General features: G+C 46.6%; 1 protein-coding gene across 1 annotated transcript in view; it reads left to right on the top strand.

The window, feature by feature from the left end:
* Window positions 1-9,058, top strand: part of LOC110522983 (neurocan core protein-like) — a 206,966-nt gene extending 197,908 nt beyond the window's left edge. Inside the window, exons 14-16 of the mRNA XM_036978016.1 lie at window positions 1,670-1,814; window positions 6,380-6,562; window positions 7,528-9,058. Coding sequence (XP_036833911.1) covers window positions 1,670-1,814; window positions 6,380-6,562; window positions 7,528-7,694 — 495 coding nt within the window. The 3' untranslated portion in view covers window positions 7,695-9,058. The remainder of the gene's footprint in view (window positions 1-1,669; window positions 1,815-6,379; window positions 6,563-7,527) is intronic.
* The last annotated feature ends 17,615 nt before the right edge of the window (window positions 9,059-26,673 follow it).

Below are 26,673 nucleotides of genomic sequence, written 5' to 3'. Positions count from 1 at the left end.
GAGAGGGAGAGACAGAGGGAGAGACAGAGGGAGAGACAGAGGGAGAGACAGAGGGAGAGGGAGAGACAGAGGGAGAGACAGAGACAGAGACAGAGGGAGAGACAGAGGGAGAGACAGAGACAGAGACAGAGGGAGAGACAGAGGGAGAGACAGAGGGAGAGACAGAGGGAGAGACAGAGACAGAGACAGAGGGAGAGACAGAGGGAGAGACAGAGGGAGAGACAGAGGGAGAGACAGAGGGAGAGACAGAGGGAGAGACAGATGGAGAGACAGAGGGAGAGACAGAGACAGAGACAGAGGGAGAGGCAGAGGGAGAGACAGAGACAGAGACAGAGGGAGAGACAGAGGGAGAGACAGAGACAGAGACAGAGGGAGAGACAGAGGGAGAGACAGAGGGAGAGGCAGAGGGAGAGACAGAGACAGAGACAGAGGGAGAGACAGAGGGAGAGACAGAGGGAGAGACAGAGGGAGAGACAGAGACAGAGACAGAGGGAGAGACAGAGGGAGAGACAGAGGGAGAGACAGAGGGAGAGACAGAGACAGAGACAGAGGGAGAGACAGATGGAGAGACAGAGGGAGAGACAGAGACAGAGACAGAGGGAGAGACAGAGGGAGAGACAGAGGGAGAGACAGAGGGAGAGACAGAGGGAGAGACAGAGGGAGAGGGAGAGACAGAGGGAGAGACAGAGACAGAGACAGAGGGAGAGACAGAGGGAGAGACAGAGACAGAGGGAGAGACAGAGGGAGAGACAGAGGGAGAGACAGAGGGAGAGACAGAGGGAGAGACAGAGACAGAGACAGAGGGAGAGACAGAGGGAGAGGCAGAGAGAGAGGGAGAGACAGAGGGAGAGACAGAGACAGAGGGAGAGACAAAGGGAGAGGCAGAGGGAGAGGCAGAGGGAGAGACAGAGGGAGAGACAGAGGGAGAGACAGAGGGAGAGACAGAGGGAGAGACAGAGGGAGAGGCAGAGGGAGAGGGAGAGACAGAGGGAGAGACAGAGACAGAGACAGAGGGAGAGACAGAGGGAGAGGCAGAGAGAGATCACTCGTTTAATCTTGTGTAGGCTTTATTATCAGCAACATACTTCAGAAGGACAATAACCACAGTGACACTGCCTGCTATTGAAGAGTGCATTTCTCTCATAGCAGAGGTCCCTAGGGAGGATGTGGGTGCTAGCTAAAGGTCAGGTGGGAAGTTGATTGAGTGAATGTGTCGTTACCTGTGTATATGTACATCCTCGCTCGCTGAACCACTTTTCTTCCTACCCTACTTACATCTTCCTAGAGGCATCTCCTCTGTGCCTGTTGTTGTTTAAGAGCTGTCATTACTCTGTGTCAGTCCATACCGCTGGAGAAAGACCTGTGTTGAGACACATCAGCTTCTTGTTCAGTAAAAGGGAACAGTGAAACAGTCTACAGTATCTATCACTTTCTTTTTTCCTTCTGTTTGTGTTGTGTGACTGCCTGTGTTGTGTGACTGCCTGTGTTGTGTGACTGTCTGTGTTGTGTGACTGCCTGTGTTGTGTGACTGCCTGTGTTGTGTGACTGTCTGTGTTGTGTGACTGTCTGTGTTGTGTGACTGCCTGTGTTGTGTGATTCTCTGTGTTGTGTGACTGTCTGTGTTGTGTGACTGTCTGTGGCTGTGTCTGTGACTCGCTGTACTGTGCAGCAATATGAGAACTGGCGGGAGAACCAGCCGGACAACTTCTTTGCGGGTGGAGAGGACTGTGTGGTGATGATCGCCCACGAGAACGGCAAGTGGAACGACGTGCCCTGCAACTACAACCTGCCCTACGTCTGCAAGAAGGGAACAGGTGAGAGGGAGAAAGAGGCGAGGGGTTGTAGAGAGAGAGAGGGGGCGAGAGGGACTGAGAGTTTGAAAGGGATAGCGAGGGGAGGAAAAGTAAGTGGGTGAGAGAATGAAACAGTTGAAGAGGATATTATGCTTCCGCTGTGCTTTAAATACTTTAAAGGATACTTATAAGTATTCTGTCATCTTAGGCCTCTTCAATCAGTCAGTCTGGACCACAGGCTAACACTGATCATTACAGCTCACCTCCAAGCGCAGTCAGCTCACTTGTAGCTCTGCTTTCACACCTAAGGCAGCTCCTTACAGAGATGGCCTTACTGTCAGATCAAGGGATGAGACTTCTTCAGAACATTTAATCCACATAAAAATGATCCTCCTTTGTATGAAACATTGTTGGAAGAGTTTCACACAAAGTTTTGGGGCTGACTAGTAAAGTGTCTGTGTCACATGACCAGACTTCTGTGGATCTGCTCTGTCATGGTGCTGTGAGATGCCAGAGAAGTGCGCATCCTAACATGCTCCTCTGTGGGCTTATTAGAGCAGACGGTCTTCAATTGCATTTGGGGCAGACAGAGAGACAGGGTATTAATAGCCAGCCAGGTAGATGTTTGTAGGTTTATTGAGACGACTGGCCAGACTCCAGAGCTGTGTTTAAGGAAATGGAGGATCGGGTCACTGCTAGATCCTCTTGGGTACCGATTTCAACTGGCCTCAGGCTAGAAACATTATTTAGTTCATCTGAATGGTCACCAGAATTAGAGTTATAAAACTTAACAGTTAGTTAAGTTCCTTGTGCCACATAGTTAGATAAGTCCCTCATGCCACAGAGTTAGATAAGTCCCTCATTCCACAGAGTTAGATAAGTCCCTCATGCCACAGAGTTAGATAAGTCCCTCATGCCACAGAGTTAGATAAGTCCCTCATGCCATAGAGTTAGATAAGTCCCTCGTGCCACAGAGTTAGATAAGTCCCTCATGCCACAGAGTTAGATAAGTCCCTCATGCCATAGAGTTAGATAAGTCCCTCGTGCCACAGAGTTAGATAAGTCCCTCACGCCACAGAGTTAGATAAGTCCCTCATGCCACAGAGTTAGATAAGTCCCTCATGCCACAGAGTTAGATAAGTCCCTCATGCCACAGAGTTAGATAAGTCCCTCATTCCACAGAGTTAGATAAGTCCCTCATGCCACAGAGTTAGATAAGTCCCTCATGCCACAGAGTTAGATAAGTCCCTCACGCCACAGAGTTAGATAAGTCCCTCACGCCACAGAGTTAGATAAGTCCCTCATACCATAGAGTTAGATAAGTCCCTCATGCCATAGAGTTAGATAAGTCCCTCATACCATAGAGTTAGATAAGTCCCTCATGCCATAGAGTTAGATAAGTCCCTCATGCCACAGAGTTAGATAAGTCCCTCATACCATAGAGTTAGATAAGTCCCTCATGCCACAGAGTTAGATAAGTCCCTCATGCCACAGAGTTAGATAAGTGTGGTGTCACTGCTCTCGAGTCGGATCAACTTTCCACTGTATGTTATTTGTCTCATCACAGAGGTGCAACCCATTGCTGGTGACACACTGTCACAGGTCTAACTTAATACCTCGAATCGGGAAGCTGACCTTCAGTCAATCAGTCAGTGGCAGCATTCCATTACCGCCTCTTCTACTCTGTCGTGCTGTTGTTCTCTTGGGTCTGCTCATCAGGGGCCGTATGGCATGGTTGGCTGATTACTGCCGTGTGGCTAACACTCAGGCCTGTCCCTCTGAGAGAGAGGCAGTATCCAATCAGTGACAAACGTCATCTGGGTGATTAGTGTTACCCATAATGCCATGGGGAAGAGCACAGAACAGGCAGGTGTGAGCCACCCTGATTAGGAGGATGGGTTGTGGCGAAGGCATCTCGCTCTCACACACACACGCACGCATGCGCACACACGCGCACGCACGCACGCACGCACACACACACACACACACACACACACACACACGCACGCATGCGCACACACACGCACGCACGCACGCACACACACGTATATAAACAGAATATTATCAAATATTCACATACTTATTCATATACAGTTCCAAATATTGTCTAATAGACACATAGCCCAAGTCCAGACCAGAGTACACTGGTCCTTCGGGGCGGTGTCTCTACCTGCCTTCTACCAAGTGTACATTTTCTCCTGCACCTTTCTTCTGGGGACAGAGAAGCAGCTCACCCTGACACCCACCCAGGACACACACTATCACACACAGTTCACCACAACTCTGCTGCCTGCCTGCCTTCTGTGACTGTAGCTGGTCAATACATTGGCTAAGATTGGAGTGTGTGTGGACATACCCAGCTCACCCCTGTCTAATCTGCTGAGACATGTTAGACGTTGATTGTAAAGATGTAGCCCACCGGGCTCGGAGAGTGCTGGATGGATCCAGGCTTCAACTGTCTCCAGCTTTCAAAAGGAAACTAAATCAGCCTGACACACACGCACACACAGTCCTGCGTGCCTGCCAGGCATCCCCAGCCCAGCCCCAGTCAGTAAGATCTGGGTGGTGTTATTGAGTGCCATGCCTGGTCCTGTGACTATTGATCTGTTGCCACAGCTGCAAACTAGTGTCAGTAATGTCCGTCCTAGTCTATGTTACTGCACACTAAACAGAGGGAGTGAAAACGGTGCTTTTCTGGTTGGCTGAGTATGAGGTGTGAGATGTTACTGCAATCACTGTACTGGCAGTCTAAACAAAACCTGTTAACACAATTTAAAGATTTTTTTTGCGCTATTAAAAGTGGGGTAATCTGATATGGTTAAGCGTTATTATGTTGTCTAATAATATCCTGGTTAGGTAATAGCCTACAGGGAATTACGTAGAATTGATGGTATTATGGTGTGAACAGTATATGGTTCTTGTAGCCTGCCTTTTAATCACACTTCTGTACTGCAGTAGGGCCTTAGTGCTCTGTACTGCAGCCCCTGTCCTTAGTGCTCTGTACTGCAGCCCCTGTCCTTAGTACTCTGTACTGCAGTAGGGCCTTAGTGCTCTGTACTGCAGCCCCTGTCCTTAGTACTCTGTACTGCAGTAGGGCCTTAGTGCTCTGTATTGCAGTAGGGCCTTAGTGCTCTGTACTGCAGCCCCTGTCCTTAGTACTCTGTACTGCAGTAGGGCCTTAGTGCTCTGTACTGCAGCCCCTGTCCTTAGTACTCTGTACTGCAGTAGGGCCTTAGTGCTCTGTACTGCAGCCCCTGGCCTTAGTGCTCTGTACTGCAGTAGGGCCTTAGTGCTCTGTACTATAGCCCCTGGCCTTAGTACTCTGTACTGCAGCCCCTGGCCTTAGTACTCTGTACTGCAGCCCCTGACCGTAGTGCTCTGTACTGCAGTAGGGCCTTAATGCTCTGTACTGCAGTAGGGCCTTAGTGCTCTGTACTGCAGCCCCTGGCCGTAGTGCTCTGTACTGCAGCCCCTGGCCTTAGTGCTCTGTACTGCAGTAGGGCCTTAGTGCTCTGTACTGCAGTAGGGCCTTTACAGACTGGCGTTAAGCTGAATTCCTACTTTTAGAAGGCCAGACCTCCCACTGGGCCCATACTGCAGTCACAGACCCTGTGTGGAAAGCTGGACAATACATCCTTCCCTCCTTCCCTCCCTTCCTCTACTCCTTGGAGTTGGCTCTGATCTGGTAGTTCTGCATTAGTGTTGGCTATGTAAGGGACACCTCATCTCCACCATGTTCCAGATGAGAGGTCGTCGATTACTTCAAGGAAGGGAAAGAAGCACTTCCACTTAGTCTACAGCTGGGTTGGTGACTGTTTAGGGGTTAGAAACTCACTGAGGGCTTTAGGTTTCAACCGCAGGGCTGCCATCTAGGGGAACGACAGAGGAACTGCACCGTCACCCCAGTCACCCCTCCTCATCCCTCATCTCTCATTCGCCCTCCCTCTAATCCGGCCAATGAGCAGTAAGCATGGGTGCATTCCTGACACCTGTCACACACTGTGGCCCCTGAGGGCCCAATCCCTTCTGAAAGGTCGGGGTAGACAAAGTTACCCGGGACACTGAAGTCTAAAGTCAGTTTGGTGTTTTCCTCCCAGATAGTGAAGATAAGGTTTGGTGGAGGGGAAGCTGATCCTAGATCTGTGCCTATGGGCAACAGCCAGAGCTGAAAGGTCAGTGAGTCAGTGGGATGCCTCACTGGGCTAAGCGCCCTGTAGGGTCTGTCTGGTGTCTCAACCACTTTGCTTGTCTGTCTGTCTGTCCCCCCTCCTCACATCAACACAACGCTCTAGGAGATAACAACAGCCCACACAGACTAGCACAGACACACACATGACTCATCTCTTTGGTTTCCTTTGAACTTTAGATATGTGTGTGTTGTGTGCCGTCAACAGTTTTGAAGAGTGGAGGGAAATGTTCTTTAAAACAGGGCTCTTCAACTGTCTCTTGTTCAGGGACAAGGGCAAAAACAGAATGGGGAAAGACTGGGTGACGACTGATGACTGTGAATGGTGATATACATGTTAGGACCACGTTGTTATGATGTACCACTTCTCCATTTCTCGCTCTCTTTCTCCATTGGGCAGTGCTGTGTGTCAACCCTCCCACCGTGAAGAACGCCTTTCTGATTGGTCGTAAGCGGTCCCACTATGACATCCACTCAGTGGTGCGTTACCAGTGTGCCGACGGGTTTCTCCAACGCCACGTCCCCACGGCCAAGTGTCGTGCCAACGGCAAATGGGAGCGGCCGAAAATCATCTGCACTATGAGTGAGTGACCAAGACTGTTAAAGGGCTTTAAGTTTTATCTCTATGGGATAAATGATCAAATACAGTGGAGGAATGGAAACTTAAAATGAGACTGAACTCAAATACAAGAATCTCCATAGAAGTTGTAGCATGTACTGGAATTTGACACACTTTTTGTTCAGATAGAGGTTGCGTGACGACGGTAATGTAATTTGAGTGTAGATAAAACTAAGTTATAGCCCTTGTTCTGTTGAGATAGTGTATCGCTCCAAAGTGTGATTGACAGCCAGGGGTTTGGAGGAATGCCAGCAACACAGAGAAGAAACATTTCATTTTACTATCCTCCCATGAGGAGTAAAACTCGCTCTGCCGAACGACGGAAACATCCATCTTTCTTTATGACAGCAGAATCATTCATATTGTAGGATTGTATCAATGTTTGCCCTTTTTAAGAAGTTATGAGCAAACAAGTATTTCCCATTTCCCCTTTCGGCTCGTACTGACAAATAATGAATTGCTGCTGTTTGAACTGGAGAGAAAATATGGAGCCTTATTTCGTATTTGGTGCATTTCGAGTGTAATGTTGTTTTCCTGCTAGAGTCGTTTGTTAGTCATTATTATCATGGCAAGGTAGACCTTCTGTTGGCAAACCTAACCCAGGACCAATGGATCCAATTTGGCAGCACAACACAGGAAGGAAGCGGCTCACTCAGGACGTGAGTGGGAGGACAGTCCTATGCTAATACATGTAGAGAGCTAGTAATATGAAGTTGAGTGGAGAAGACACGTTAGGCAGAGGGGCTGATGTTGAGAGCTGTATGTCTGTGGTGTTGACCTCTCACCCCCCTCCTCTCACATCTCATATCCCTCTCTCACTCTGTCACTCCACTTTACCTGTCACACCCCCCTCTACTCCCTCCCATCCGGTCTCTTTCTCCTGACTCATCCCCCCTCACACCCTTTCACTCCCTTGTGTCTCTCTCCAGCCCGGGGAGCACAGCGCTACAGGCGGCACCATGACCATCACAACGGCCGACGGGAGCGCAGAAAGCACAAGAAGCACGGCCATGGACACGGAGAGGGGGGGCACCATGGAGGGGATCAGGGCCACAGGCATGGGCACGGGCAGGGGAACGCTCATGCCCACATCTGAACCAAAAACGTCCACTGCCCGAACCTCGCCTCGCTGCCCAGTCTCCCTCCTCTACCCCTCTCTACCCCCTCTCCTGCCCTGTTCCTGACCCCACAACCTGGCTCCTAGAGCCAGCCTGTATCATACTCAACTCTGAGGCCTGACAGCCGACTGCTAGGCATCACTGAGACAATAACAATCTCTTTGTACTCTTCTTTAATTTCACTGCTTTTCTTTTCTGCCTCCCTCCCCCCTCCCTCCCTCTCCCTCCCCCCTCCCTCCCTCCCCCTCCCTCCCTCTACCTCCCCCCTCCCTCCCCCCCTCTCTCCCTCCCCCCCCCCCCCCCCCCTCCCTCCCTCCCTCCCTACTTTTATCAAGTCAACGAGGACCCAGGATATGGGGCTTTGCTCACCTGTTCAAATCTTAAGAGGTTTCTTTTGTGTCCTTCTATTTTTACATTATCGTGGAGGTTTAGTACAAACTGTAAATAGTGACAACATCAGAAAATCCTGTATCGAACCAGAAGAGTCGGGGAATACATTAACATGCAATCCATGTTTTTCAATTGTTCATTCGAACCTTGTTTTTAACAGATGTCTGACTGTATTTCTTGACTTTGCTGTTTTTGGTTAGCTCTCTGGAAGACCTTTTGCTCAATGACCTACAACAGTTATTCTGAACAGATTTAGCTACGTGCTTTCTTTGACACGGGCAGTTCTACTGGTTTTGATCGACTAGCATTGTATCTCATCATTGTTACGACGGTCACTTTTAACTGGGTATAGAGGAAAACCGAGAAAGCGCAGTTAGCCTCTATCCAAATCGACCTCACGCCACTGAGGTCGATCCAGAAGCTCAAATCTCTCCCCGTAGTGGCAGTCCATGTTTCTTCTAACAATCATCATCCTACTGTTTCCTTTCTAAGTCATTCTGTGTTCCTGCTTCACTACTAGAGGAGATAGCTAGTAAGGAGTCGAGAAACCCAACCCAGAATAGGCCAGATTATGACTAGCCTCTCTAAGTCTGGTTTCCCAGCTAGCTATTAGGCAATGATCCTTCATCAGAATTCTCTCATACCCATCACCACGCTCTCATATTCCGTCTGTGTCCCGGTGTCAATGGTCTGTTCGTCTTCCATTTTGGAGTTCTACTACTCTGGCCTGCTGAGGAGAAATTGTTCTGTCAGACTGTCAGAGAGAGAAAAGGAGAGGGGGAGGAATAGAGAGAGAAGAGCGGGGAATTCGGACTCTTAATTGCAGTCGCCCCGTTCTCCAGCACATCAAACAGAGAGATGACAGGGCTCTCTCTGCAGCCGGCGGGTACAGAGCTGGGCCCATAATTATCTTTTTAAAGTAGTGCAGATGGGGGCATAATGCCGGGATGAACACACACTCTGCCCCACCCGAAGAGGAGTAAGCTGAGCTAATGTCCTAGTGTATGGATCTGGCTTTAAATACAGAAAACCAGAGTTGTGGTGGCTGGGTTCAGAGGCCAGTCTCAGTGAGGTTTGTGTGTGGGCGACAGTGACAGCGACAGGGCCCACAGAAAATTCTAGAAACATTTGAGACGGTTAGAAGAGGTAAAACAACCTTGTATTTCTGGACCAGTGGTTCAGAATGGTACCAGGAAACGCATGGTTTTAAACAGAGCTGTCCTGTCTGCTGCAGCCCGGAGCTGGCTGGGATAAGACCCGTGCCACCTCTTCTCTCTACAGCGGGTAGAAAAAGGAGACATGTTTTATTTTTACTGCACGATCCGACTGATTCTCGAAAGCTCCTTTATCGCCTTTACGCAATTCCTCTGAGCTTACGCCCCCCCCCTTCCTTTCTCTCTCTGTCTCTCCCTCCTCTCTTCCTCTCTCCCTTGTCTTTCATCCTCATCCCTTTATCCACCTTGTCAATGACACAGACAGGCCCCGAAAGAGAGAAAAGAGAGCAAGCTCCAATATCAGTACAATTCATCTCCCTTAAAGCATGCTTAATTAATGAAGAGGTTATCATCGTGACCTTTGTCCCTGGCTGTGATGACAGGGGCTTTGCTCTGACGGACGGGGAGCCACAGGCCTGTCACAGCTCCTCACGCTCCTTACGTCTTTTAGATGTCAGTCTACTATCGGCTTTTCTTTCTATCCCGTCTCCCATTCCAGACAATGGATTGACCGTGGATGGGGGCTCCTTAGGCATTTAAATCAGCTGAGATTATCCTAAAGATACCGTGATGACTATAACTACTATGGGGTTAAGCAGGACAGTATGTGTCTGTCTCTTACAGTAGTACGAGGGACGGAGTGCGTGTGTGACAGGAAGAACACATATGAAGAGGTGATTGGATCTCTCTCACACAAGGTGGACAGAAGTGTAAAACGAACAAACCGAGACTCTGCTGAGATCGAGCCTGGGCTGGACAGATGTTGGCTATGATTAAGGAGTATAGATGGAGTGTAGGTGTAGGCCGACCTATGTGTCTGGCTGGCTGTCAGTCATCCTCTAGTCTAGGAGGCTGCTGTTATCACTGCACCAGACCAGCTGCTTATTGGTGGATCTCCTAGAGCAATGGGTCAACTCAGCTCACTGTGCTCTGTGGATGGTGTCAGCTTGCTCCGATGCACACAGACTCTCCAGACACATACTGTCTCTCCATCACAGAAACAAATGTTCTCTCTTTCCCTATCTGACACTCTCTCGCCCACTCTTTCCCTATCCGACACTCTCTCGCCCTCTCTTTCCCTATCCCCTCATAAACATATACGTCCTCGTTTCAGATTCGCTTCAGATTCGAACATACACACACAGAGCCGCCCTTTCTCCAGCTCCAGACAGCACCCTCTCTCTCACCCACTCTCCCTCTCACCCACTCTCCCTCTCTACCACTCTCCCTCTCACCCACTCTCCCTCTCACCCACTCTCCCTCTCATCCACTCTCCCTCTCTACCACTCTCCCACTCTCCCTCTCACCCACTCTCCCTCTCACCCACTCCCCCTCTCACCCACTCTCCCTCTCTACCACTCTCCCTCTCTACCACTCTCCCTCTCACCCACTCTCCCTCTCACCCACTCTCCCTCTCACCCACTCCCCCTCTCACCCACTCCCCCTCTCACCCACTCTCCCTCTCACCCACTCTCCCTCTCACCCACTCTCCTTCTCACCCACTCTCCCTCTCACCCACTCTCCCTCTCACCCACTCTCCCTCTCACCCACTCTCCCTCTCTACCACTCTCCCTCTCTACCACTCTCCCTCTCACCCACTCTCCCTCTCACCCACTCTGCCGTCTGATGCCCTGAAGGCAGGCAGACGGCTGGGACGATGGGATCGCTACTTCATTGCGATGAGCCTTAATTATGAAGACGAGTCACTAAACAACAGAGGTCGCCCACAGCTGTCTGCTGCATGGCATGGTCGGCACGCCTGCAGGAGGAATGGCTTCACAACCATCTGGGCTTCTTCTTTAGGCTATAGCCAGCACTTCACCTTAATTGCTACGGAGCCATTCTCATCACACAGGCTCTTGGTTCCCTGTTGGGAGGGGGAGGGAGGGAGGGAGGGAGGGAGGGAGGTCTACAGAAACACACAGATGCATACTCATATAGAGAGAGATCTTCTTAGAACTACGTCAGAGCAGTATCTATATCTCTGCATGGTCGGCAAACTGTGAGTGTGTGGATGAGTGGATGCGCAGTCAGGTAGCATGTGATTGGATCAGAGGGTTAGAGCAATGGAGAAGTTCACTTTCTGTCGTCTGTCTCGGGTAGCAACAGACGAGCAGCCGGAGAGGAAGGAAACTGTTAGTTTTCTGAAGCACAAGCTGTAATGATGCGGAACTTTGCCCTTTTGTATTTACACTGTTGTAGGAGTGTGAGAAGGAGGACAGGAGTGTGGCAGGAGCAGAGAGGAGCAGGGAGTGAGTACCTCCAGTTCATCTGAGCCCTGTGTTAGCAGCAAGCATCCATCAATGACTACATACACTGCTTTAGTATAAACAGAGGGTGTGTGTGTGTGTGTGTATTACTAGTATTACTAGTATTAGGAAAGCATGCATAGCAAACAAATATGAGATGAGCATAGGTGGATGAGGGGAGATTGTTCTTAGAACAGCTAAACAGAAAACGAGCCAGTGTCAGCGGAACAGCAAGGAACCACCACTCATCTCCTCTCCTCTCCCCTCCTCGCCTGTCCTCATTTCATGCCTCCTGTCCTCTCTCTCCTCTCGCCTCCTCTCCTGTCCTCATTTCATGCCTCCTGTCCTCTCTCTCCTCTCCCCTCCTCTCGGTGCTGGTCGCCAGTAGCCCAGTGAGGACAGGTAATCCCGACACTAAACAGCAACACGGCTCTCTACTGTAGGTCACTGTCATCTCATTACAAGCTGCTTTCTACCGCAGTGTGCTGGTGAATGAGATGACAGCTCTGTAGCAGCAGAGGCATCAGAAACACCACTGTGTCAGGACTGGCTCAAGGCCATCAACCAATGGGATTCTCAGCATAGCCGCGGTCCTGTGGTGAGGAAACCTGCTTTCTGACTGCTAGAGGGTAATGTGTCACCTGTTATGATATTAACCCTGGGAGAGGTCTCAAGTCAAGGGTAATGATATTTACTCTATAAAGCCAGACCAGCTATAGTACATATGATAATGTGGTTGTTTTTATGAGAGAATGTATTCTACGTACAACTGTATACTACCCATATCAGATGTTAACCTTCTGACAATGACAAACTGATCAGACTGGGGAATGACTATTGCATCTGCTGTCACTGAGACGCCTCGTTGATTTCATGGTTAGTCTGTCTGAGGTACTAGTTAGGTTGTCTGTGAGACTGGCAGCATGACTTGATGGGCTTACTGCATATTTGCTTATTGTTAGCTATCCTCATCAGTGTCTTTGTAAGCTGGCTTTTTGAACTCTTTCCTTTCATGGTTCATTTTCATTTGGGCTGTTCTCTCTCCCCGTGTGTTTTAACCCTAGAACGCCCTTTTGACATTGTGTGTGTTTGTGTGGTTGTTTTGACCCCAAGATCAATTCCTTTTGTTTAACATGATATTCCCATAGCATAGAAAATGTTACCCATATCTACCAACACTAGGTATTCTTCGTGCATAGATATGGGAACCACGTTGACATGTTAGTTTATAATCTGTCCTAATTGATGTGCAATCCCCTTGATAGCCCAGAATTAGTTTTATCTGGAGTGTTAAAATGATTTTGAAGCATTAGCTGTTAAGAGCTCATTTCCCCTTTTTGTATATGGTTACATACAGTACAGTACAGTACTGTAGAGCGCTGCATACTGTAAACTGAGTTAACATTTTGTCACTGTCAAGGAACCAGCACTCTTATAGGAAGGAAGCTACAAGCGGAGAGAATGGAAAACAAGGGGTCCAGACGCGTAGTAGCCGAGACCACAAAGCACCCCTCTCCACTCCTCCTCTTCTACCTCTCTGTGATGTAAATACTCTGTGGGACTTTTTCTCCAAAATCCTTTCAACTCTTGGCGTGTTTGTTGCTTGGACTCCATGGACCTTATTCATACAGTCTCAGCTCCCAATGCTCCCGTTCACCAGACCGACGGGAGAGACACGGCCGCCGCTGACGCATCATCAAAAGGAGACGTTCATTTGGGAAGCCTGAAGTGTCACATTACAGTTCTCACAGCACACCGCCTCCCCCCGGGACGCAGCCGCGCTACAGGGACCTACGGCACAAGCACAGATACGCTGTGTGACGATGACGATGACGTGACGGGCTGAGTGAATCTGGTCCTCAAGTATTAATCCGTATTTATTGATGTTCTTATGAATTCCAGTCCTGTCACATTGTAAGATATTCTTTACGAGACAAATGATCATTAAAAAAGGTTGATTGGACCCATTATATTCGGTGTGTTGGTTGTTTGGATGCTTGGATGTTCATCTAGTACTGTACACCACAGACAACGACATGCTGTGTGGCCTTGGTGATCAAGTCCATGGATATGGTTAGTTACGGACATGGTTGTTTCATCAAATGTTGACCTGCACGACTTTTCAAGGACACACAGTCTGAAATTCTGTCAGAAAAGTGACTTTTCACAATAGTGTATTGTGATGGTAACACAAACGATTATTCATTGGAACATGATGTTACACTATAAGAACCAAATATCTTTCATTTGGGATTAGAAAAAGATCAGGACAGCTTTGCAGATTCAGTTCCTATTGGGCAGAACATACAGTGCCTTTGGAAAGTATTCAGACCCCTTAACTTTTTACACATGTTGGTACATTACAGCCTTATTCTAAAATGGATTTAAAAAACATTTTCCCCATCAATCTACATACAATAGCCATAATGACAAAGCAAAAACAGGTTTTTAGAAATGTTTGCTAATTAATTAAAAAAATAAAATAAACTGAAATATCACATTTACATAAGTATTCAGACCCTTTACTCAGTATTTTGTTGAAGTACCTTGTCACGATTTCCGCCGAAGTCGGTCCCTCTCCTTGTTCGGGCGATGTTTGGCGGTCGACGTCAACGACCTTCTAGCCATCACTGATCCATTTTTAATTTTCCTTTGGTTTTGTCTTGTCTTCCATCACACCTGGTTCCAATCCCATCAATTACATGTTGTGTATTTAACCCTCTGTTTCCCCTCATGTCCTTGTCGGTGATTGTTTGTTGTATGTTTGGTGATAGTTATGTTCTGGTGTGCGATGGGTTTTGCACCCTCTTATTTTATTTTGTATATGTTGGTTTCCAGAGTTTTTAAATGTTTTTATTAAACAGCTCCGTTTATACCAAGTTCACTCTCCTGTGCCTGACTTCCGTGCCACCAACACGCACCCATTACACACCTTTGGCAGCGATTACAGCCTTGAGTCTTCTTGGGTATGATGCTACAAGCTTGGCACACCTGTATTTGGGGAGTGTCTCCCATTCTTCTCTGCAGATCCTCTCAAGCTCTGCCAGGTTGGATGGGGAGAGTTGCCGCACAGATATTTTCAGGTCTCTCCAGAGCTGTTCGATCGGGTTCAAGTTTGGGCTCTGGCTGGGCCACTCAAGGACATTCAGAGACTTGTCTCGAAGCCAATCCTGCATTGTCTTGGCTGTGTGCTTAGGGCCATTGTCCTGTTGGAAGGTAAACATTCGCACCAGTCTGAGGTCCTGGGCATTCTGGAGCAGGTTTTCATCAATAATTTCTCTGTTCTTTTCTCTGTTCATCTTTGCCTCGATCCTGACTAGTCTCCCAGTCGCTGCCACTGAAAAACATCCCCACATCAGGATGCTGAAACCATGCTTCACTGTAGGGATGGTGCCAGGTTTTCTCCAGACGTGACGCTTGGCATTCAGGCCAAAGAGTTCAATTTTGGTATCATCAGACCAGAGAATCTTGTTTCTCATGGTCTGAGAGTCTTTAGGTGCCTTTTGGCAAACTCAGAGTGGACTGTCATGTGCCTTTTACTGAGGAGTGGCTTCTGTCTGGCCACACTACCATAAAGGCCTGATTGGTGGAGAGCTGCAGAGATGCTTGTCCTTCTGGAAGGTTCTTCCATCTCCACAGAGGAACTCTAGAGCTCATTCAGAGTGACCATCGGGTCACCTCCCTGACCAAGGCCCTTCTCCACCAATTGCTCAGTTTGGCCAGGTGGCCAGCTCTAGGAAGAGTCTTGGTGGTTCCAAACTTCTTCCATTTAAGAATGATGGAGGCCACTGTAATCAAGCCTACCACTGTAGTGTCGTCCGCAAACTTGATGATTGAGTTGGAGGCGTGCATGGCCACACAGTCGTGGGTGAACAGGGAGTACAGGAGAGGGCTCAGACGCACCCTTGTGGAGCCCCAGTGTTGAGGATCAGCAGAGTGGAGATGTTGTTACCTACTCTCACCACCTGGGGGCGGCCCATCAGGAAGTCCAGTACCCAGTTGCACAGGGCGGGGTCGAGACCCAGGGTCTCGAGCTTGATGACGAGTTTGGAGGGTACTATGGTGTTAAATGCTGTTCTGTAGTCGATGAACAGCATTCTTACATAGGTATTCCTCTTGTCCAGATGGGTTAGGGCAGTGTGCAGTGTGGTTGCGATTGAGTCGTCTGTGGACCTATTGGGGCGGTAAGCAAATTGGAGTGGGTCTAGGGTGTCAGGTAGGGTGGAGGTGATATGATCCTTCACTAGTCTCTCAAAGAGGGCTACGGGGCGGTAGTCGTTTAGCTCAGTTACCTTAGCTTTCTTGGGAACAGGAACAATGGTGGCCCTCTTGAAGCATGTGGGGACAGCAGACTGGGATAAGGATTGATTGAATATGTCCGTAAACACACCAGCCAGCTGGTCTGCGCATTATCTGAGGACGCGGCTGGGGATGCCGTCTGGGCCTGCAGCCTTGCAAGGGTTAACACGTTTAAATGTACTTACTTATGTACTTATGTAAATAAGGTATTTCTGTAAAAAAAATATATATAATGTGCAAATATTTCTAAAAACCTGTATTTGCTTCACCATTATGGGTTATTTTGTGTCGATTGCTGAGGATTAAAAAAAACGTAACGTAATGTAGAAAAAGTCAAGGGGTCTGAATACTTTCCAACCCAAAAACCAAAACACAACGAAAACAAACCTGCCAACACGTTTATAGAGTCACAAGCTTCATGTAGTCATTGTGTGCTAGGAATATGGGACCAAAGTCTAAACTTTTGACCTCTTTTGTACACTATAAGTGAAATTTGTCCAAACAGTTGACATCTTCAAATGGAGGGACGACATCTTTAACGTGCTTTCATTTCTGAACGATGAAACAGATATGTATAAAAATACCCTCAAGTAAAAGGTGATCTCAAATCCCAAATGCTGGAGTATGTCGACAAATGTACCATTTTAGCATCACTGTCCAAATACATACAGACGTGGGTGGACATGCAAAGTAAGTCGTTTGTTTCATTAAAGCCTCGAGCAAACTGTAGCTTTGCAAAGAATACAGATATGTGTTTCTCTCTCATAGGAATACATTTCTCCAATGCAGAGAAATCAATACTACTGACAAAACTAGCACAAGTTATTGAGCAGGTCTCTCCAGACATCTGCTGAAAGTAGAGAAAAAGAAGGGATGGAGTGAGAGAAAGATATGGCTGCACGTGTTTGTGTGTGTGAATCGTTCAGAAAACACCACGTTGTCTTGTTCTCGGTTTGCTGCAACATCCTCAAAATGGCAAACACAACATACTGAAAAACAAGGACATCCAACAATGCTGACCAGAATAATAATTAGGGATAGCTGATATGTTTCAAGACAATTGCCTCTCCTGTCTTTGTACTGCTAGACACTTCTCTCTCTCCCCCGATAGTTTTGACCTTTCCCCCTATAGTTTTTTTTACCTCAGTGCTGCATCAAGCCTTACCATTGGTGCCTTAGCAATGTGTCTATCTGTACAACCCGTTCTGTGTTTTGAATGAGTAATCACTGGAAAAGTTGTTTTCAGAGATTTCTGAGACACTATAAAGCGTGTGTGATGTTTGGTAGGCTGTGCGAGTTCCAAGGACATGCAGGACTCATTAGGAAGGCTGCTGAGGAGTTCACTTAATGCAGTATCGAACATGACCTTCAGTTCTCCTTCCACACAATAACAGCTCTGGGTTTGGAGCAGCCACTTCCAGCATTTATCCATCACATGAATCATATACTGTAGCTGTCGAGGCCTGTGTAACATTATACCTCTGTAGTCCAGAGGGTATGTTTGCATTCCAGAAGCATTAAAACCAGGGGCGCAACTTTGTTTTTAGAAGTGGGGGGGGCATAATTATTATTATTGTAATGAACATTTTTATCCAGTGATGATAAACACTTCAAACAGCCTGCCCAACCGTTGCCTCGTTTTGTATCACATTGACAATGACAACTGGGGGGGACAAAAATGCAATTTCAGAATGTGGGGGGGGGCATGTGAAAGTTGCACCCCTGATTGATACCAAGGCAGCTTGTTTCGTGGTTGAGGCCGTTGTTCTCTTCTCGGTATGTTTTACTGAAGACAGGTTTGAACAGTATTTTCTGCATACACCATCCATAACCTCTGACCTTGCTTGTGATCATCGAAATATGTCCCAGGACTGAGATCAGTGACAGTGGATAAACAACAAATATTCTTCCCTAATCACACTAATCTTGTTTCTGTGTCTGTACATTGGCCATTTGGCTGGCATAGCCAATCAACGATAACCTTTCACATCATAACTTAGAATCTCACTAAAGACTTTTACTCTTTCTCTGCGATGGAGTCAGCCCCAATAGCTTCTCCCAACAATTGGTGAGCCCTACAGCTTAGCCGAATAAAAAGGTTAAAATCCATCTTAAGTCTGTTTATCTTTCCCACAGCTACTTTGATCAATAGGCCAGTCCTCTAAGCTTCACCAGTGCAACTGCATTCACAACGATAATGATGTCTGCACAGATGGCGAAGCATCAGCCGCTAATAGCTTTTCGAGACGCAAAGCAAGCGAAACGTCATCCTGAGCCAGCCGGGCTGGCTCTCTCAGGCGGCTGCTCCCCCAGTTGTATTGTTGTGTTTCTACGAGTGATGATCTGGAAATCTGACTGTATTAAGCAGCTTACCGCATCACTTTACAACAGGATGTTCACACTTTGGGTGTGTACTTTACTTTTGTGCATTTTCTTTTGCTCTTAGGCCTACTTCTTGACTTGTATCCCGCTGTTCCATAGATGGGGGATAGATGTACTTTGTTAATTGCAGACCTCTTGTTCTGGCAAGGCATAACATGATATGTGGGATGGAGTAGGAGAAGTGTAGTATTAGGCTTCACACTGTGAATCACTAGACAGGCTTTATGGCTGTAGTGGGCTATCAGTAGATCAGGACAATGATATGCCCAGATCAGAGCTAGGGTCATGATCCCAGTTCAATATCATCTCAGTAACTTGTATATTCATGTTTTGATGAGCTCCAAAATACACTACATGACCAAAGTATGTGGACACCTGCTTGTTGAACATCTCATTCGTATAACAGCCTCCACTCTTCTGGGAAGGCTTTCCACGAGATGTTGGCACATTGCTGCAGGTCGGTTACTGATGTTGGGGCGATTATGCCTGGCTTGCAGTTGCCTTTCCAATTCATCCCAAAGGTGTTCGATGGGGTTGAGGTCAGGGCTCTGTACAGGCCAGTCAAGTTCTCCCACACCAATCTTGACAAACCATTTATGTATGGACCTCGCTTTGTGCACGGGGGCATTGTCATGCTGAAACAGGAAAGGGCCTTCACCAAACTTTTGCCACAATGTTGGAAGCACAGAATCGTCTAGAATGTCACTGTTTGCTGTAGCGTTGAGATTTCCCTTCACTGGAACTAAGGGGCCTAGACCTAACCATGAAAAACGGCTAGGACCATTATTCCTCATCCACCAAACTTTACAGTTGGCACTATGCATTCGGGCAGGTAGCGTTCTCCTGGCATCAACCCAGATGTGTCCTTCGGACTGCCAGATGGTGAAGCGTGATTCATCACTCCAGAGAATGCGTTTCTACTGCTCCAGAGTCCAATAGCGGTGAGCTTTACACCACTCCAGCTGACACTTGGCATTTCGCATTGTGATCTTAGGTTTGTGTGCGGCTGCTCGGCCATGGAAACCCATTTCATGAAGCTCCCGACCAACAGTTATTCTGCTAATGTTGCTTCCAGAGGCAGTTTGGAACTCTGTAGTGAGTGTTGCAACCGAGGACAGACAATTTTTACGGGTTACGCGCTTCAGCACTCGGCTGTCCCGTTCTGTGAGCTTGTGTGGCCTTCCACTTCGCGGCTGAGCCGTTGTTGCTCCTAGACTTTTCCACTTCACAATAACAGCACTGGTGCAGCTCTAGCAGGGCAGACATTTGACTAACTGACTTGTTGGTAAGGTGGCATCCTATGACGGTGCCACGTTGAAAGTCACTGAGCTCTTCAGTAAGGCCATTCTACTGCCAAAGTTTGTCTATGAAGATTGCATGGCTGTGTGCTTGATTTTATACACCTGTCAGCAAGGGGATTGGCTGAAATAGCTGAATCCACTAATTTGAAGGGGTGTCCACATGATTTTTGTATATATACAGTTGAAGTCGGAAGTTTACATACACCTTAGCCAAATACATTTAAACTCAGTTTTTCACAATTCCTGATATTTAGTCCTAGTAAAAATTCCCTGTTTTAGGTCAGTTAGGATCACCACTTTATTTTAAGAATGTGAAATGTCAGAATAATAGTAGAGAAAAGTATTTATTTCAGCTTTAATTTATTTCATCACATTCCTAGTGGGTCAGAAGTTTACATACACTCAATTAGTATATGTAACTGAGTCAGGTGTGTAGGCCTCCTTGCTCGCACACGCTTTTTCAGTTCTGCCCACACATTTTCTATGGGATTGAGGTCAGGGCTTTGCGATGGCCTCTCCAATACCTTTACTTTGTTGTCCTTAAACCATTTTGCTACAACTTTGGAAGTATGCTTGGGGTCATTGTCCATTTGGAAGACCCATTTGCGACCAAGCTTCAACTTCCTGACTGATGTCTTGAGATGTAGCTTCAATATATCCACAAAACTTTCCTTCCTCATGAAGCCATCTATTTTAAAGTGCACCAGTCCCTCCTGCAGCAAAGCACCCCCCACAACATGATGCTGCCACTTGCAAGCATCCCCCTTTTTCCTCCAAACATAACGATGGTCATTATGGCCAAACAGTTGTATTTTTGTTTTATCAGACATTTCTCCAAAAAGTGCAATCTTTGTCCCCATGTGCAGTTGCAAACCATAGTCTGGCTTTTTATGGCGGTTTTGGAGCAGTGGCTTCTTCCTTGCTGAGAAGCATTTCAGGTTATGTCAATATAGGACTCATTTTAATGTGGATATAGATACTTTTGTACCTGTTTCCTCCAGCATCTTCACAAGGTAATTTGTTGTTGTATTGGGATTGATTGCACTTTTCGCACCAAAGTACGTTCATCTCTAGGAGACAGAACGCTCCTTCCTGAGCGGTATGACAGCTGCATGGTCCCATGGTGTTTATACTTGCGTACTATTGTTTGTACAGATGAACGTGGAACCCTCAGGCATTTGGAAATTGCTCCCAAGGATGAACCAGACTTGTGGAGGTCTACAATTTTTTTCTGAGGTCTTGGCTGATTTCTTTGATTTTCCCATGATGTCAAGCAAAGAGACACTGAGTTTGATGGTAGGCCTTGAAATACATCAAGAGGTATACCTCCGATTGAGTCAAATTATGTCAATTAGCTTATCAGAAGCTTCTAAAGCCGAGACATAATTTTCTGGACTTTTCCAAGCTGTTTAAAGGCACAGTCAACATAATGTATGTACACTTCTGACCACTGGAATTGTGATACAGTGAATTATAAGTGAAATAATCTGTATGTAAACAATTGTTAGAAAAATCACTTGTGTCATGCACAAAGTAGATGTCCTAACCGACTTGCCAAAACTATAGTTTGTTAACATGAAATTTGTGGATTGGTTGAAAAACGAGTTTTAATAACGCCAACCTAAGTGTATGTAAACTTCCAACTACAACTGCATATATATATAGTTAGATACTCTTTGTGAGGTTGTAGCTTTGGTGAGGATGGAGATATATGGGGTCAGTGGTACACACCTATGGAGCTACTCAATTCCCTGTTTTCCAATAGGAACACACTAGCTTTCACTGCATCTTCCCTACCTATTCCTGCACAAGACCTGCTAGCCTCGAGTCAGTCTGAATTCCACCTTGTTCTACATCCCTTTCTCTCACCCATCCCCCCCCCCCCTCTCTCTTTCTCACCCCCCCCCTCCCCCTCTTTCTCACCCTCTTGTGTTTCTGCTGAGGCTGTCTCTTCCTCCTCTTCTCGCCATGTGCTCCCCCAAACACACAAACACAAACACATACAGCGCCTCCTTCCTGCAGAAATAAGGTTTGAATTGTTTCATTAACCTCCTGCTACTCTCTGCCGACCCAATCTGGGATTCTCGAAACAGTCCAGCAAGCAAAAGCAGCGTGATCACTCTTGATCTGTGCGTGTGACAGCTTCCAATCACAACCAACAGCAGGACTCACACGGCCGACTCAGGGCGGGGAGCTAAGCAAACAGACGCATTCTTTCATCTGGAGACCTAAATGACGAGCCCAATGTGAATTCACATTCATTTTCCCCACAACGCCCCATTAGATGGTTAACAACTTCAATTACCTCAGCATTGCTGCACATTTAAATACCGACGCTCCAGGAGAACGTTTTTTTTAGCAATTTAACCAATTATTCATCTCCACTAACCAAATAGTTATAAGGCGTAATATGTCCCAGCATCTAGCATCAGGGAAGTTCGTGGGGAAAATAGGGTGTAATTTGATGCCATTTTCCATGAGTCAATGTTATCCATGTCTGTCTCTGTGTTTGTGGTGTCAATCATAACAAGTCACGGCCTGAAACGTGAAAGGACTTGCCATACTCAGTGCTTAATTTGTAAATTGGAAGGTGCCGGTACAAAAAGTGAGCGTGAGAGGGGGGTGACCTCGGGAGCTCTGAGGTACCGGAAAATCCCCTTTTATAATAAAGCAGTGCATGTATATCGTTGCATTTTGGGTAGTGGTCTTGACAAGACCAGTAGAGTAGATTTGCATTTGTAGCCTAGTGTCCGGGAAAATGTGGGCCTTTTATAAACGCATTTCATGCAATTCTATGTCATTTTACATGACTGAAGACACAAATTAATGAAATGTCAGGCTAATTTTACACTGGAAAACTGAGAATGTGAGATCATTAAAAACGACCTCGTCTTGATTCCATCAATATCCTATGCCTAAGTGTGTGGAGGAGACACAAATATTATACAATATAAGGGGGAAATTATAGCCCTAAAAAAAGATTTCCAGTTTCACTCACTGACAACCCAATTGTGCGCAGCTCAGTCACCGGCGATGGCCGATGAAAAAAAAAAGCCTATGCTCTCGTTTTATACTAAACAAAAATATAAACGCAACATGCGACAATTTCAACGATTTTACTGAGTTGACATATAAGGAAATCCATCAACTGAAATACATTCATTAGGCCCTAGTCTATGGATTTCACTGGACAGGGGTGCAGCCATGGGTGGGCCTGGCTCTCAAGTGGGTGGGCCCACTGGGGAGCCTGGCCCAGCCAATCAGAATGAGTTTTCCCACACAAAAGTGCCTTATTACAGACAGAAATTACTCCTCAGTTTCATCAGCTGTCCGGATGGCCGGTCTCAGATGATCCTGCAGGTGAAGAAGCCGGGAGTGGAGGTGCTGGGCTGGCGTGTTACATGCGGTCTGCGGTTGTGACGTACTGCCAAAAAAGTATATACATTGGTAGAGAAATTAACATTCAATTCTCTGGCAACAGCTCTGGTGGACATTCCAGCATGCCAATTGCACACTCCCTCAAAACTTGAGACCTCTGTGGCATTGTGTTGTGTGACAAAACTGCACATTTTAGAGTGGCCTTCTATTTTGTCCCCAGCATGAGGTGCACCTGTGTAATGATCATGCTGTTTAATCAGCTTCTTGATATGCCACACCTGTCAGGTGGATTATCTTGGCAAAGGAGAAATGCTCACTAACATGGAGGTAAAAAATGTGTGCTCCAAATTTGAGAGAAATAAGATTTTTTGTGCATTTGGAACATTTCTGGGATCTTTTATTTCAGCTCATGAAACATGGGACCAACACTTTACGTGTTGCTTTATATTTTTTTTCAGTATGTAAGGAAATAAATGATGAAGTACAACTCTGGAGAGATGGTAGTTGCAGGCTCATGTCTATCAGAACAGAGAGAGGGGAAAATATCATAGAAAGTGAATCTCATTCTAGTTCTGTGAGAGAAAGGATCCAGGGACACTTCTCTCTCGCACCACAGCAGCTGCCACGAGTTGGTGTTGCGCAAATCATAAACCCGGGCTGGACCAACCTGAATCAATTATTAGAAAATCTACGTTTTCACACTAGGATTTGTTTGTTTTTTAGGGGACAGGAGAATTACAGAGGAGACAACTTGAATTAACTCTAATTCAAATTTGGACATTGGAAACAGTGAAAAGTATGTTTCATGCCACAAAAGGTACAGGATCCTGGCAAATCGGTCCCAGTAATGAAACAATCCAAAACTGAGAGGTGCTAGATCCTGTTCCGGCAGGATCCGGTTCAAACTGAGCACTCACCATACTTCTCCCTTGTTATAATGCACAACGCGTACAATTTTATAGGAAAGAGTTCTGTGATAACTACTGAAAGGTGGAGTTCTATACAAGAGTGCCGATGGGTAAAGTCTGTGTATTACAGTGCAAAAGAACAACAACAAGGAAGTGCGTCATGTGATCACGTCACACTGAAAGCCAAGGTAAGGTTCCATACAAGGCTCTGATGAAGGTGATTCATGACGAAATGTAACCCTATTGTTTGTTTGTCCCGCCAATAAATCAGATTTACGCAGCAACTGAGTGCTCGTTTTTCTTCATTCTCCCAGATAGTCATCAGTTCAAGTATCCTGGTGTAAGGAATGTTTTTGGATGGTTCCATACAAGTTTGCCAGTGAGTGCAGTACTGTAGGTGATGCCCACCAGTATACTTACCCTAACCCTAGGAGAGGCGATGTGCTGGAATCTCCCCCAGGCTCATACCATAACTGAGTGGGGGGACCCAGGTCTCCCTCACTCCTTCACCACGGCTCCTCTCTCATCTCAGTCTAGCTTTATGAAGGCCTGACCCCTGTCACACGCTGATAAATGAGACACAAATGGAAGCCTGCACTGTCTGATTCTGCTGTATTTTCTGTGGGGGGTCACCTCATTTCATTTTAAACCAGGAAAAAAAAGGAGGTTGATGAAATGAAAATAGCACTTTTCATTCATTCGAGAGCAAAAGGGTCATGGTTTGCTCTCTCGTGCTCCTCCATCCCTGTGCTCTCTCCACAGTTCCCATTCTGAGAGTAAATGAGAACCTGGTCCACCCCCCAACAATGCTTTTATTGATATTTGGCAGAGGCTGGAATATCCCTGGTTTAGATAGAATCTTCAAACTAGTGTTATTATTGAGCTCTCACTCCAAACCTAGCATCCTGAATCCCCACGCTAGTGTTCCTACTTAACTTACAGTAGGTAGATGCTGGAATCTTTCTGGTTAACCTTGACATATTGATCACTCCCGTGACAGAAGCCTACCAGATGAGCTAAATAACTTCTATACCTGCTTCGAGGCAAGTAACACTGAAACATGCACAAAAGCATCAGCTGTTCCGGACGAATGTCTGATCACACTATCTGCAGCCAATGTGAGTAAGACCTTTAAAACTACTTAAGGCTAGGGGGCACTATTTTCACGTCGTGTACTGTTCGTTAGAGGCGCGTGACCTGAAAGCACGCTCCACTTTGTTTTCCTGTGTTGAACACAGTTTATTCTGTCTTAAATTGTAGCGATTATTTACGTTTAAAAATACCTAAAGCTGGATTAAGAAAGTTGTTTGAAATATTTGGATCAAGTTTACAGGTAACTAATTAGATAATGTTGCGCGAGTTGGAACCGGTGTATTTTCTGAATCATACGCTCCAAATAAATGGACATTTTGGATATATAACGACAGAATTTGTCAAACAAAAGGACCATTTGTGATGTTTAATGGATATATTGGAGTGCCAACAGAAGAAGATCTTCAAAGGTAAGTCATGAATTATATGTTATTTCTGACTTTTGTGTTGTGCCTGGTGGGTTGAATTATGATTTTCATGTGTATGTTTGATGGAGTGCTGTCCTCAGATAATAGCATGGTTTGCTTTCTCCGTAAAGCCTTTTTGAAATCTGACACTGTGGCCGGATGAACAACAAATTAATCTTTAAAATCATGTATAACACCTGTATGATTTATACAATTATTATTATGAGTATTTCTGTTTTTGAATTTGGCGCGCTGCTATTTCACTGGGTGTTGTCAAATCAATCCCGTTAACGGGATTGGCGCAAGAAGGGGTCACTTTAAACAGGTCAACATTCACAAGGGCCAGACGGATTTCCAGGATGTCTACTCCGAGCATGAGCTGACCAACTGGCAAGTGTCTTCCCTGACATTTTCAACCTCTCCCTGTCCGAGTCTGTAATAACAACATGTTTCAAGCAGACCACCATAGTCCCTGTGCCCAAGAACACTAAGGTAACCTGCCTAAATGACTACTGACCCGTAGCACTCACGTCTGTAGCCATGAAGTGCTTTGAAAGGCTGGTCATGGCTCACATCAACACCATTATCCCAGAAACACTGGATCCATTCCAATTTGCATACCGCCCCAACAGATCCACAGATGATGCAATCTCTATTGCACTCTATACTGCCCTTTCCCACCTGGACAAAAGGAACACCTATGTGAGAATGCTATTCATTGACTACAGCTCAGCGTTCAACACCATAGTGCCCTCAAAGCTCCTCACTAAGCTAAGGACCCTGGGACTAAACAGCTCCCTCTGCAACTGGGTCCAAGACTTCTTGACGGGCCACCCCCAGGTGGTAAGGGTAGGCAACAACACATCTGCCCCGCTGATCCTCAACACGGGGGCCCCTAAGGGGTGCATGCTCAGTCCCATCCTGTAATCTCTGTTCACTCATGACTGCACGGCAAGGCACGACTCCAACACCATCATTAAGTTAACCGATGACACAACAGTGGTAGGCCTGATCACCAACAATAACGAGACAGTCTATAGGAGGTCAGAGACCTGACCGTGTGGTGCAAGGACAAAAACCTCTCCCTCATTGTGATCAAGACAAAGGAAATGATTGTGGACTACAGGAAAAGGAGGACCGCGTTCTCAACAGCTTCTACCTCCAAGCCATAAGACTCCTGAACATCTAATCAAATGGCTACCCAAGACGATTTGCATTGCCCCCACTCTTTTACGCTGCTGCTACTCTGTTATTATCTATGCATAGTCACTTTAATAACTCTACCTACATGTACATAGTACCTCAATTACCTCGACTAACCGGTGCACCCATCACAT

This window comes from Oncorhynchus mykiss, chromosome 5 (assembly GCF_013265735.2).
Source record: "Oncorhynchus mykiss isolate Arlee chromosome 5, USDA_OmykA_1.1, whole genome shotgun sequence".
NCBI classification, from domain to species: Eukaryota; Metazoa; Chordata; class Actinopteri; order Salmoniformes; family Salmonidae; genus Oncorhynchus; species Oncorhynchus mykiss.
This window is presented reverse-complemented; position numbering and strand designations above follow the sequence as displayed.